Source organism: Staurois parvus, unplaced genomic scaffold (genome assembly GCF_062004578.1).
Source record: "Staurois parvus isolate SC_StPar_1 unplaced genomic scaffold, SC_StPar_1.0 ptg000168l, whole genome shotgun sequence".
Taxonomy (NCBI): domain Eukaryota; kingdom Metazoa; phylum Chordata; class Amphibia; order Anura; family Ranidae; genus Staurois; species Staurois parvus.
The window spans coordinates 2,286,553-2,301,036 of NW_028317964.1; the positions used below are offsets into that span (position 1 = coordinate 2,286,553).

The 14,484-nt window shown below is 39.4% G+C and overlaps 1 protein-coding gene across 2 annotated transcripts in view; it reads left to right on the forward strand.

The window, feature by feature from the left end:
* Window positions 1-14,484, forward strand: part of LOC149462779 (CREB-regulated transcription coactivator 3-like) — a 191,787-nt gene that overhangs the window by 101,127 nt on the left and 76,176 nt on the right. The window contains exons 4-5 of one of the 2 annotated variants that reach the window (XM_089676403.1): window positions 3,395-3,456; window positions 11,618-11,680. In XM_089676403.1, coding sequence (XP_089532529.1) covers window positions 3,395-3,456; window positions 11,618-11,680 — 125 coding nt within the window. The remainder of the gene's footprint in view (window positions 1-3,394; window positions 3,457-11,617; window positions 11,681-14,484) is intronic. The other variant, XM_089676404.1, reaches the window with a different exon arrangement.

Below are 14,484 nucleotides of genomic sequence, written 5' to 3' on the forward strand. Positions count from 1 at the left end.
GAATCTCTGGCAGCCTGTTTCTCCTAACATTCCTTCATTTGAGGTCTGCAGAAAAGTCTCAGAAGGCCTCTATGGCAGTCTACACTTAGGGACATAAGGGATCAAGGGAGGATATCCGTTCAGAGGAGGGGGTACATGCTTTCTTCACTTTTAGAAGTGTTGACTAAAAAAGAGCCTTTTCAAGATTGCAGCCCTGAACAGGGCTGCTGGCAAGGTGCATATTCAGTGGGGTTGGCAGGGGAATTTATTAAAACTGGAGCAGACAGAATCTGGAGCAGCTGTGCATAGTACCCAATCAACTTCTAACTTCAGTTTGTTCAGTTAAAGCCCATCTTCAGGAAACTTAAATTATCCCATGCATTTTCCGTGTCCTCACTGCAAGAGTTAATTGCATGTATAGTCTAGAGGGGGGTAAAAGCACTTTTACTTATTCCTGTTCCCCTTTATTCTGGTGATGGGCTGTTCCTTGGTATCATCCCATTCAGTACAGGGCTATGGATCCTGCATTGATCTTGATGAATATGAAGGACCTTGGACTCCTGGAGAATGGGGGGAGCAGATGCTGTGGGGACTGGTTTATCAGCGTGGAGGATTGGGTAAGTAAATCTACTTTAACAAGCAATTAACCATGTGGAGTGCGGGCCAGCCTTACTACAAGAGATGACTTTTTCAATTTCCCAGAGTTAGATTATAAGCATTGAAAATTATATCTAGAAGCTGATTGGTTGCCATGCATAACTGCTCCAAGTTCTCTCTGCTTCAGTCTTAGTATATTCCCCTCAACGTCTCCTATTGCGGGGACCTACAGGATCTCTTTAAAGTATATCTTAAAACCCTCAACCCTTAAAAAAAAAAAAAAAAAAAAAAGTCGTGTTGCTGCCATTGATTTCCAAATTACCTTATTTTTTACTTAAAATGGTACATTTTCTCAATTTAAATATTTGATATGTTTTGTATTGTGACTAAAATGTGTTTACAGGATTTGTAAATCATTCTGTTTTGATGTAGATTTTACACAGCATCCCAACTTTTTTTGGAATTGGGGTTGTAAAAATAAAATTGTATTTATTGCAACCTACCAGACCGTTGATGTGCTGGCTGCAAATTTTTGTTCTTCGATTTAGGTACACTTCACATGTTCTTATTATATTTGTTCTAAGCTGTTTGCTTGTTATCAAGGGATTACTTTTGATTAGTAGTGCCAAATATTCTCTTATATTGGCATTGGTGGTGTGAATCACATCTGATTATGGAGGTAATATCTCACTGAATGTCTGCATGGCTTTTATCATTGTGCTTTTCACCTTAGTACCTGTCCTCCATTCTACCGTGCAGGCACATACCTTGTCTTTCAATAATGTTTGGTGAAAGTATTTGTGAAGGCGTTTTGTGCTGTTTCTTTGCCTGGGTGGGGTGATAGCAGGTGTTTGACCATGCTCCTGTACACCTTATACAGAAATCATTACAGAGAGACACCTGTTTTTGCAAAAAAAATAATTCCACCGTATGGTTTACTTTTGGCCATTCATTTGTATGAATGAATGGGACAACATTTGATCTGTGGGTGGCCCTCTCCCCACCCTCCTGTCCAAAATCTTCTAAATAAAAAGCCAAAGGAGCTTGTGGGCTGAACAATGGCTGCATCCAGTCACATGCAGCCATTGTATGGGCATTTTAAAAGCCGGTGGGGTCGTTTGTTAAAATACAATATCCACATGTGTAGATTCTGTTACAGGCTGAAAGAAAAAAAAATGTGTGTATGGCCAACTTTAGTGTATACTGGAGTGTGGTCTGCTCGAAAGGCTTTCTAACAATTCTGCCCGTACAATTTTAATGGTCTATGGCAGGGATGTCCAACTTTGTGACCCTTATGGACCACATTGGAAGAAGAGGAATTGTCTTGGGACACACTTTAAATGCACTAACAATGATAGCTGATGAGCAGAAAAATTTGGGCAGATCATTGATCAGGTTAACTATCACTGATATAGATATTGTCCCTATCGGAGTAATAAAACCGTAGTTTATTTTGTAATATTTTTCATTATAAAAGTAAGAGGGCAACATAAAATTATTTCAGTAGAGAGACACTGTCAAAATTTTCTTTGGTCACATGTGTTCGTTAAGTGTAAATGCATTTTTACAAACATTTCCAAAATAAATCAACATTTTTGAGCATGTTTACTATTTTGTGTTGGGCCGCATTCATAGCTGTCTTGGGCTACAGGTTGGACACCCCTAGTCTATGGTTTTAAAGCGGAACTACACTGCATCTGAGCACCACAAACCAAAAACACAATTTAATTCTTTTTTATTATTCAATGCAAACCCACACCTCCATCCATGCTTCCTTGAATTTTTTTGAGAAATTACTTTGAAAGACATCCCCCAGCATTTCTAGTTATGGCCATCTTAAGTAAGGGCAGATGATCCATGTAGCATTTACTTCCTGAAATCTGTCTGCCCTTAGCTCAGGTAGGAGGGTGTGCTTTGCTGAGAAAACCCCTCCTCCCCCCTGACGATTCCTGAAATTTATGACATGTGCCTACTATATTTCCTGGAAACCAGGAAATATAGTAACTGAAGAAATGTAAAGAAAAAAAAAGGTTTCAAATAAGTAAATATGAAATACGTTCCTATCTATTTACTAATGCTAGTAGTATTAAAAAAAATGTGGCTGTCTGTCAATGTGGATTGAGAGCATAAAGTTCCACTTAAATATTCAAATATTTTCCTTTTGGTGACATAGACACTTTTCATCTGGCAAGTGGTTTTGGTGTCTTGCTACCAGGCCACCGTGAGCACTTATTGCAAAGACAGGTTCCTCTGAATGCTGGCAATGATAAACATACTGCACAAGGTCTTTCCCACTTCCCTGGCTCTAATGTTACAAGGTTATAGTCTTATTAAGTAGGTCACATGGCGCCAGATGTCCAGAGATGGGAAACGTAGTTTGTAAATATCTGTTACACATGATAAGGCTGGCAGTGCTGCAGCTATTGCAGAGGAGACTGGAAGTGTTCACGGATTTCTGAGTGTTCACGAGTTAAATTTTAAGTGACATGTGTATTGTTTGGCCTAATTACTGAAAATCATTCTGGACTCTCCATTTATACTTATCAAATCACTATAATTCTAGCTTTTGTTCTGCTTTGGTGCCTTGCCCTGATTTAGTTACATAGTAATTGAAGATTAGCTCCCACTGAGAAATGCTGAGGATTCCTGTTCCAGGCTCCAGTGCCCTCAGACTCTTTTTTGTTGTTTATTCGTAAAAGCCTGGATAATGTCTGAGGCCTGGTTCAGGATGCCACCCAAACCATAAAACGGTCTGTTCTTTTACTATGCTATGTTGTCGCTATGTACTCTGCTGACTTTTTCCTTAACTGTGAATCACTGTGACAGCTCTCCCTATGGACCTGTTTATCTCTCCCCACCGCCAGATAATAACTGGAGAAGGTAAGCAGATGTCCAATTCAGTTATGCCAACATAATGTTTTTTCTATTCCAGATTGCCTATATTTGATGACTCTCGGAACTTGATTTAAAGCTGAAGTCTAGGTATGAATTTTATTGCATTGTTACATTGGTCCAGCTTGGGCCAACGTAGGTATGCATATCTCATACCTGAGGGACTGCTGGGGAAGCTGCAGACCTCTGTAGTAGTTGACACTCATTATTATTTATATAGTTCCAACATTTTATGTAGAACTTTTCATACATACATATATACACACTTCAGTCCTGGCACTCAAGGAGCTTTCAATCTAACTTCACAATCATAATTACACATAAGAGGGCCGATTTAGACAGGAGACAGTTACCCTACCAGCATGTCTAGAGAGTGGGAGGAAGCCCACAAAGGAACATAGAGAACATGCAAATTCAATGCACATAGTGCCATGCTTGGGATTTGGCCCAACAATCCTAAGGCTGCAAGGCAAATGTGCCTTCTTCGTAGCCACTGTGTGACCAGAGTGATAGCTGTAATCTTGCTGTGCCAGATGGCTTCCTGCTTGCATATTAATCATGGGGTATCCTTGTATTTGTTTGTTTCAAAGAGATATGTCAATTGCGTAATATCGGATACAACATGCAAACAATGCAAGCTCTTTGTAGTGCTGTATGATAAAAAATAGTGATTTGCAGTTTCCTCAGCAGTCCTTCAGATATAACATATGCATATATTTACATTGGCCCAAGCCAGTCAAATTTAACCATGCAATAAAAATCATGCCCAGACTTTGGCCTTAACCTTCCTTCAGTTATTTTAGTTATTCATCACATAAAACAGATTTTTTTTTCAGTAGCCTTTCTCTACTTCAACACACATGCGACTTTCAAAAGAGCATTGCTTAATAAACACGAATTTAAAAAAGTATCTACTATAACTATTTAGCAGCTGACTACCAATCTGTTCACATGACTATAGCTGTAATTTAAACCAAGTTTCCACAGCAAGACCATGCATGTACTTTTCCACCTAGACATTGTTAGGGGCAGCACAATAGACCTCAAACACCACTAAAAGTGTCACTAAACCCACATCATAAAAACTATCCATAAATGCTGTATTACATGCTGTTTATAATCGGTCACTATGAGATTCTTTTTTGTATTCTGCAAAAAACCTGGTTGATCCTGCTGTTCTCTATCTCCGCCTTCTGTCCAGGTCCCCAATTCAGCTAGGGATTTTGCAGAGCAGTGTTGACAGTTCTGCACATGCTCCGTTTTCAGTAAGTTTCTCTGCTGAGCATTTCCTCCCTATCACATCTGAGCAGTCCATGTGACTGAGTCAAACGTGGACGTATGCACAGTGGTAAATGACAGTCCACTCTTTCTCTCTTCCTCCATGCCCACTAACCAGCTAAACACTATGGGGGTGTGATATTACATGTACATTGATGGAGGCTTCACCTCTTTGTTATTCTAAAACACAGGTTGGAGAGGGTTGACGCAGCCTGTGACTGGTAGAAATCCACCCACACCATATCATTGCCAAAAAACTAATAAAGATTTGATTTCAAATATATATTTGTATGACAATTTAAAACCGTTTTATTGATTTTTATTTTTACTCTGTATTCTAAAGGCTGCTTTTTATTTATTTTTTTTTGAACATGTGACCAGCAGCAGAGGACATGAAGCTCCTCCTGCTAGTGTTTCACTACAGACAGGTTTGGAAAGAGCTGGGTCATGTGACACCTGTATGTCAATTAGGAAAAAGGTGCTTAGATGGGTGTTTTTTTTATTACAAATATACATGTACAGAAATAGAAGGGACAAAGTAAATTAAACAATGTGTGTCTTTAGTATCATGTAAACTGCTTCCCCTCCACCCTATAGCAGAAGAACTGGTACAGGGCACGCGTGTGTAAATCCGTGATTTGCATTTCTTGGTTATGGGCGCGCGCAGCGCCTACCTGCCCCACCATTGGCGGCTACAGATGTCAATCACCGGGTCCCGGTTGAAGATTCCCCGCTGGCACCTGGTGATCACTGAGTAACATTGACAGGAGAGACCTGTGTGTAAACAACTCGGGTCTCTCTCGTGCCAGCAATAACATGCTGCTGTGTATTTCTCTGCACAGCAGAGAAATACACAGCAGCGTGTTTCCCTAGTAAAACACACACAGCGCTTTATGTAAAACAGCACACAGCATACTTTTAACCTTTTGATCACCCCAGATGTTAACCCCTTCCAGCCCAGTGTCATTAGTACAGTGTCGGTGCATTTTATTAGCACAGATCACTGTATTAGTGTCATTGGGATATCCGTGGCAGTCAGTTCCCACCTAGTGTCAAAATGCCCGCCATAGTCCCGCTATAAGTCGCTGATCACCACCATTACTAGTATATTAAAAATAAAAATTCCAGTATATATACCACCATTTGTAGACTCTATAGCTTTCACGTAAACCAATTAATGTCCTTGTATTGGGATATTTTTAGCAAAGACATGTAGCAGAATACATTTTGGCCTAAATTTATGAAGATATTAGATTTTTTTACATTTCTTTGCTGGATATGTTTTATAGCAATAAGTAAACAAGCATTGTTTGTTATTTTTCAAAATTATCAGTCTTTGTTTATAGTGCAAAAAATAAAAACCGCAGATGTGATCAAATACCACCAAAAGAAAGCTTTGTGGGAAAAAAAGGACATAAATTTCATATATGTACAGCATTGCATGACTGCGCAATTGTCAGTTAAAGTAACACAGTGCCATATCGCACAAAATGGCCTGGTCTGGGGGGGTAAACCCTCTGGAGGGCACGTGGTTAAGCTTGCCATAGATGGTTCGAATCTCAGCCGCAATTTGAACCATCTATGGGCAGGCTGATTGTACCCAATTTATTGTACAACTTGGGTACAACCTGCACGTCTGATTTTTCCGTGTGATTACTGCCAGTGGCTATAGCCGCTATCAATAATCACTGTGTTCTCCCGGCAGGGACGGATCCCTGCGACCCTCTGGAAGCAAGTACTAATCCTGCGGGAGGAATTCCCCATCACCACTGACTTTGTTGATGGGGGATATAGAACAGTTATCTTTGGTTGCAGGAAATAAAATCACATTGTCTATGGCCTGCATTATGCACTCTTATTGAAACCAATTATCTCGAATGCTGTGTGCAGTTTTCTTTACTCACACAAGTATAATCTGATATCTACATACTACCTGTTTCTATATATCAGTGCTGTTTGCTCCATTAAATTAATTTCATAATGTGAACAAAATGTCCTATCCAATTTGCAATAGTCAGATCAGACAGATACGCATTGCTCTTGTCCTGTTTAGGAAATGGATGTCTTTATACAATTGGCTGGTACTTCTAAAACGCATATTTCAAAAGCTCTGGAGAGTTGTAGCTAGTTGTTTTATAGGTAAATAACGGATTAGTGGCTGGTGTATTCTCCTATCTTATATCCCCTTTATTGTGTTCACAGTATAAAAACTAGTGATTAACTGAAAGGCAGACATCCAGTCTGATATTACGTCAGCACCTGAAATAGGAAACCTGTCCTTCTTGCATGCTGTGTGAAATTTGCCAAAGCTTAGATTTCAGGACATCAGTTTAAGAAACAGCTTGTCATAGACTGGCATTGGTTCAGTTGTCCAATTTAACTTCACCAGCTGCAGAATCCTATTACTGCTTGAGTACATTTCGTGCTGCCAGATAAGTCATTATTTGCCCCTTTGGTGTCAACAAAAGCTTGTAGAATGCACCATAGATAATTTGTGATAATATGTTAACGAAGTCATATAGTTTCTGCTGGGCTTTAGGTTCTTCTCCGCTTTTAATTTTTAATTACTGTAGCATCATGGGGGTCCAAGGGAGTTGATTAAAATCTCATGTTTTCTGTACAGGACTGCAGATCACTTTCAGGATAAAGTCAATCAGGCGTAACTGAATGTCCATTATTGTGACTGAGTTCTTTGATCTGGATGTGTGCCTCTCTTACCACCTTGTAGCAGATTTGTCCTGTACCCTATCTAATGAGAGCAACTTTGTTGGTGGACTTTCTTCAGGAAAGTTGAACCCTAAGTAACAAAGTCAAACCACCCCATTGCCACCCTGAAACATGAGCCCTGGATGTTCTTCAAGCATTGTCCACCTAAACACAGCCTTAAAAAAGAAAATACTGGCAGATTTACTTTAGTTTAAATCATTTGTGGTCTAAAAATTGTATAGCCTACAAACTTCTATGGTGCCCAAAAGTAATTGTCGTAGTTTATAACCTTTCTTTTGTCTTGTAGAGTCTGTAGAAGTCCACGCTGTACACAAAGCTGTACACAACCCTGCTTCTTATTTTATATCAGATTCTAAACCTTAAGTAGGAGCGTATGCATTTGATAGTTCCTTTGTAGGCCCAACCACTGTCCTTCAACTAATCCTTCAATTTAACAGTGCCCAAAATAGTTACATTTAAGGCATGCCGTGAATGGTAAAGGTCACCGGTCCTTGTGCTCTTAACTAAACTGTCAAACCATCAAATGGCTGGTGTCATAACTGATCAGCGTGCAGCACCATGGCAGCTGCAGTTCAAACAGACTAAGATGGCAGCTTCTATGGTTGTAGCACACAGGAGAGTTTAGTTCCTCTTTAATGCCAGGAATGGGCAGGGCTTTCTGCTAACTTGGACAGGATTCCAGGCCCTATGTACAGTATTGTTCACAAAATAAAACCGCTTGTTTTCAAAAAGCGCAAACCTACTTAATCAGATATGTTTTTTAGTTGCGATGGACAAAGAAATTGGCTGGATGGAACAGTTAAAGTAAATCTTAAGCAGTCCTTCATCTAAAGAAGAAGACAAAATCCAGGAAGCTAAACCAGACCTTGATTATTACAGAGCACCGTCAGAATAAAATGAAATTATAGCTGTTTTGAACTCTTGTGAAGAAAAGGATTGGCGCCTGGCTTTGACAGTATTAATACATGCGCTTGCTTTCACAGTTCCTCAACTCCTTTCACATTCCTTCAATATTAGATGACATTACCATTATTCATGTTAGAGCTTCGTTTTAAATATCTTACAAAAATGTATGGACTTGCTAGGGCAAATTTATATTTGTTGACTATAAGGAAATTTTTGACAGCTTACATGGAGCTAGTGTGTGCCGCTATGTGAGAGCTTACTTTATCTCCACCACATTTTGTGCAACTTATTAAAACATTTCTACAACTTTACTTACAACATTGGTTTATAGCAGTGTTTCTCAACTCCAGTCCTCATGGACCCCCAACAGGTCATGTTTTCAGGATTTCCCTCAGATGAAACAGCTGTGGTAATTACTAAGGCAGTGAAACTGATCAAATCACCTGTGCAAAATAATGGAAATCCTGAAAACATGACCTGTTGGGGGTCCATGAGGACTGGAGTTGAGAAACACTGGTTTATAGGGATCTGCACATTGAAGTGTGCATGAATTCCACAGTTCTTCTTAGCATTTCTATCTGTTGGGGATATTTGACATATCATTTTTGTTCTTAACATGGTTGTAATTATGAATATGCAGAATTGTAACTATTGTAATTTGTTTCTGTACACCCATTTCTATGTTCACATCTTCAGCACTAACCATTTTCCTCTCCATTTCTATTCTTGGCTCAGCATTAAAGCTTGCATTCCGTCGTCCTGACGGTGTTAAATGGCTATAGCTGAAGCTTCTTACATACATACTCTGTGGCTAGACTTGTGTTCGAAGATTGTGTTGTCCTTTGTATCCAGATGTTGAGTGTGTTTTATTGAAGTGTAGTTCTAGTCTGTGTAGACTTAGGTGAAAAATGCATTGACTTTGGCTGAGGTTCTGGTTTTATTCATAGTAAATCAAAACTGTTCTGTACACTTGGAAAAGGACACTGTATGTGCTGATGTATACCAGAGAGGTGATTGTGGTTTGGTTTTGGCAGCTTACAGTTGACTTTTAGTAACAGACAAACAAAATGGGGTCACTGGGTACAGTTCCTGAAAGTTATGCCTTGTCTGAGAGGGGGAAAAAAAATCTGGAGCTGGTCTGCATCCCCATGTCTTTCTCTTATCCACAGTGATGACATAAAGTGCTTTATTCATCACTGTTTTTTGTCTGGTTTTCAGTGTTCTCAGCCATTTGCCTGTACTCTGCAGGCTGTTTTTCACTTTTCTTGGCTGTGGAAGTATTTCTATGGCATGGATGTAATTAGAAAGATCTTTTAGGCATACTTGGACAACAGGCCATGTGCTAACATTTTGTTGTCAGGCTTGTAGGCACCATCATAGGCACAGATGACAAATGATTTGTTAATGTAATGTAGAAAGTAAATGTGGGATTCAATATTGAAGTGGTTGGCAATTTTTTAAATACACAGCTTTCAAAATGAAATTTTACATTTTATTGAGCAGCACCATAGCATACCATTCACATAACAGGCCACACACTGAAGACGTGCAACTCCAGCCAAGGTTGACTGCAGTGATTGCATGTGTGCCATGGTTTTGGTTGTGAGCGAGTAGTGTGCGGTCATGGCAATAGACCTTGGCTGGAGGTGAACGTCTCAAATGTGTGAACATCTCAAATGTGTGGCCCATTGTTTGAATGGGGGACTATAGTGGAACAAGAGCATATGTCAAGGCCTTGGCACCCAGCTGATTGCAGGGAACTGAGAAGGACATAGTCTGGCCTGTGGAAAGTCAATATATTTCAGAAAGGTACGTTAAAAAGGGCTGTTTTGCAGTATGTTTTTGCTTTTAGCTATTGGCCCTCTGCATTGATAAAAGTAACCAATATATGTCCTACCTTATTAGCATTTCTTGGACCTTAACCTTTTTTTTTTTAGTAATTTAGGCATCCAAATACAGAGAGACCATACGTAGTTCTTTAACAGTTAACCAAATATGCTGGGGTGTCTAGTTTATGAACAGTTTTTCAGACATCTTTTGTAAAAAAAAAATATATATATTTTCTGTTTTCAATCTCTGATCTACAGACCAGAGACATTGATATAGTTTATTTACATAATGTTCATCCTCCTGTGTACCAAAGGGCATTATCATTCATATGTGAATCTAGAGATTGCACTGTAGCAGAAGTGATCTATAGTCTGACCTGACTTGGCATGGTAAAAAGCAGCGTCCCTGGCAAGTAAATGAGCTCAATAAAATAATTTCCAGTGAGAGAGGTTAAAAGTGCAGCTGGGCTCTGTGTCCCACGCTCTGGATCCCTGGTGTCATTTGTTCCCACTGGCAACTGCGTCCCTGCCAAAGAACTTTCAGAAACAAACAAAAAAAAAAAAAACTCCCAAAACCAGAAAAAAAATTTCTGTGTGAAGCCAAAAGCAGTAATGCTCGGATTTTCAACTTACTGCCAATATTCTTGTGCAATTGCTGATGACTTTTTTTTTTTTTTCTACCCTCCACATTGCACAGATGACAATGACCACCAGCTGTGTTTGATAACGCCTTCATGGACCTGTAACAGAATGCCATGAACTTTTTTTTTTTTTTTCTTTCTTTTTTTTAATTACAGTATTAAAAAAAATGAAGTGATTGGGCAGTGCAACAAAAACTGCTTGGCTTTGTCTTTCTTAAATGGTAAACCCTACAATGCCATTCAAGTGCTGATCTCCTTGCCTGTGATAGAACGCATTGCACCAATAAATAAAGTGTTAGTGGTTGGCTCAGATTTCGTAGACTCTTTAGTAATTCTGCCTCTTCTTGTTAATAATCGTACAATGCTTTCTTAAGCTAATGATCACTTAAAAGAAACTTTAATGACTATTTTGCCTACAATTTCTATCTTTAATTATAGGCTTCAGTTTCTTCGCTGACACTAATTTGAATGTAAAACTTTGCTTACCTTTCTTCTGGCTCTCAGCGTTAGATATGCAGTGTCTTGCATTCTGACAGCTGCTCTTATCCAGAATCCTCTCTGACGAGCAGAATTTCACCACTTACTATGGTTCCATTCTGTTCTTTCAAATCTTATTTTCCATCCTCTGCTCATTAACTCTTATACAGTGCTGTTTCTTTTGGCAAAGCACTAACTACATACGACCGTAATGTTCAGTATTTTCTATTGGGATTTTAACTGATATCAAACATTCTTTCTTCTTCCCCTTCTTGACTTTGGTCTCTGAAGGCAGCAGGCTCCCTGGAGTGAAGAGAAACGGCCAGGATTTAGACTATTGTCTGCTCTGAACAGGTGAACTTTTTCTTTTCAGTCATATTTTTTTCCATTTAGTTATTTTTTTACTTTTTTTGTCTTTTTTGTCTTTTTCTTTGTGGATGCATTGCGTAAGAATTTAAAAGCTCATTAGCACATTGGAATTATAAAACATTTAGCTGTCCTTTTCAATTTCCAGTGTATTGTTTTCTGACATTGTGGGCTTATTTACACCATCAACACTTAAAAATGCCTTCAAAGATTGCACACTAGTATAGGCATTTCAGAGTGTTGTGTATAGACATTGTTTTGTATTTTTTCACTTTTTTTTATGTATTAACAAGGCACAAAGGAATATGGTACAATTGGATTAAACGGTCTACCAGCTTAATCACTCCACCATTCAGAGACCTGATCGATACTAAAAGGGTTATACATTCTCATCCCAATAATATCCACACAAACCAAACATATATATTCTTGAAGTGTTTTATATACAACATAAATAGAAAATGTGCTGCAAACATAATCCAGTGATAGTTTTTCAGCAGTGTAATGGGTGAATAACCATGTTTAAAACCGCCAGTTCTTATTGATGCCAAGAAAGTTTGAGAACATGGGGGGGGGGGGAATTGAAAGTTCCCCTAGCCATAGTGGATTTGTGTCCCAGGTCTGCATCATACTATTTGTGTTAATGCTGGAGCAAGTACTTGTTGCAACTATAAATCCATGCTTCTTGCCCTTAGAAATAGGTATTCTGTTCTTAAATAGATACTGAACTCTGGAAGGACCAGTGTTGCCTGTGGTTTCACTGCATCAAATCGTTTCCCCATTACTGACTTACCATGCTTTGCTTTGGGCTACCTCTGTGTAGTTGGCCATCTTGGTAGAGGCATGGTTTTGCTTCCACATGTCAGAGCCTCCAGCAAAGAGAACAATGAGCAGCACAGTAGTGACATCAAATCTCACTCTAAATCTCCTGTACCAGAGGCCTTGGATTTCAAACTTTATCTATAGATCTGTTCGATAAGCCATAGATCAGTGGTTCTCAACCTGTGGGTTGTGACCCCTTTGGGGGTCAAACGACCCTTTCACAGGGGGTCCCCTAAAACCATCAGAAAACACATATTTCCGATGTGTAAAGAGCAGCTACTGTGTAGAAAGCAGCTGCTGTTTTGAAAGCAGCTACTCTGTTAAAAGCAGCTACTGTGTTGAAAGCAGCAGTACTGCAGGTAAAACGACACTCATGAATTATAATTACTGGGTAAATAATTTTATGGTTGGGGGTCACCACAACATGAGGAACTGTATTAAAGGGTCACGGCATTAGGAAGGTTGAGAACCACTGCCATAGATGAATTGATTTTCACTCTCAATTTCCCTATCAACACAGTCAGAGGACGGGGCACAGGGAGCCTTCCTGGCCAGCAGAACACAATGATTACTGCTAGTGGCTATAGCCACAGGCAATAATGGCATTCTATAAATCTGGCAGGCTGGTTGTACCCAAGTTTATAGATGGATCGACTTTGGTACAATCAGCCTGCCCATAGATTGTTTGAATATTGCGTGGTCTCTGCTCAACTGGCCGAGATTCCAACCACCTACAGTATGGCCAGCTTTAGGCTCTGCTCTGCATTACTGCTTAGGGACAATTACCATATTTAGATGTTCACAAATATTTTTGTACCTTTTTCACTTTTTGAGTTCAGGTATACTTTTGTTTTATTTTTTTAATCTGCTGGAGTTCCATTTTTAAGAAATGCTCTCTTCAGTCAATGCTGCTGCTGAATATCCATGTAGGTTTGCAAACATCCAGCGTAACTGAGATCCCAGCTGGTACATGTGACACCTGCTATTCTGATTACATGGTTGGAGTGATGTCACCAATCACTGTCATCACTTACATAGAGATGTATCATCCAGTAGTGTTGTGGCATTTTGAACATCATTTACAAATTGTGAAATTGCTTGCAGCAAGGGTCTTCAAAGATTTTGTAAACATTGTCATAGGCTGTATACAATGGGAGGTTGAATATTTTGTGGGAAATGCTGAATTAAGGTTTGGTTTTTATTTCAGCACCTCTCAGCAGTACACATAAACTTCAAATTAACCAAGAGAAATCAATCCTCCCAATGCCCATGACCTCATATGGATCTCAAATTCCCACCCAAACAAATGTAAACATTGCATGGGGATACAGCCAGTGATATTGAAGCAGCTGCTCTAAAATGATTACAGTGTTGTATATTGTATCACCGCATGTCTCCAAGTATTCACAAAACGATTATTTTCCACTTCCAGTGACAGAATTAGTGACATGCCATATTTCATGTCCAGTTTGTCATCACTGTAAGATCTGTGAAAAAAATGGTCATCATTGCAGGGTCTATGTAAAATGTGGATTTGAGCTTACTTTTTCATTTGGTGCCAGCATCTTTTAGGGCTGATGGTTTCATGCACACAAGAACAATGTAGACTCACAAGGTGTACAGGTGGCTGCTGGGGGCAAGGACCCTATTAATGTAATCCAGTGTCAAAAAAGCACATGACCATACTACAGAGCAAGGGTATTAACCTCAGGAGGTTTTATTCACAAGGTTTGCAGGTGGCTGCTGAGGGCAAGGACCCTGCTAATGCAATCCAATATCAAAAAGCACATGAGCACAGTACAGTGTGAAGGTGTAATCCTCAAATGGTGAGGTTTAATTTGCCTGAGTCTAGACATTGGAGAGCCATTTCACTGAAAAAGATTGTTTGGTGGAGACAGAACCTAAAGGGGAAAATGGAAAGGGTCATAACATGTTGCTCATGTTCTGTCCACTAGAATAATCTTGCATAA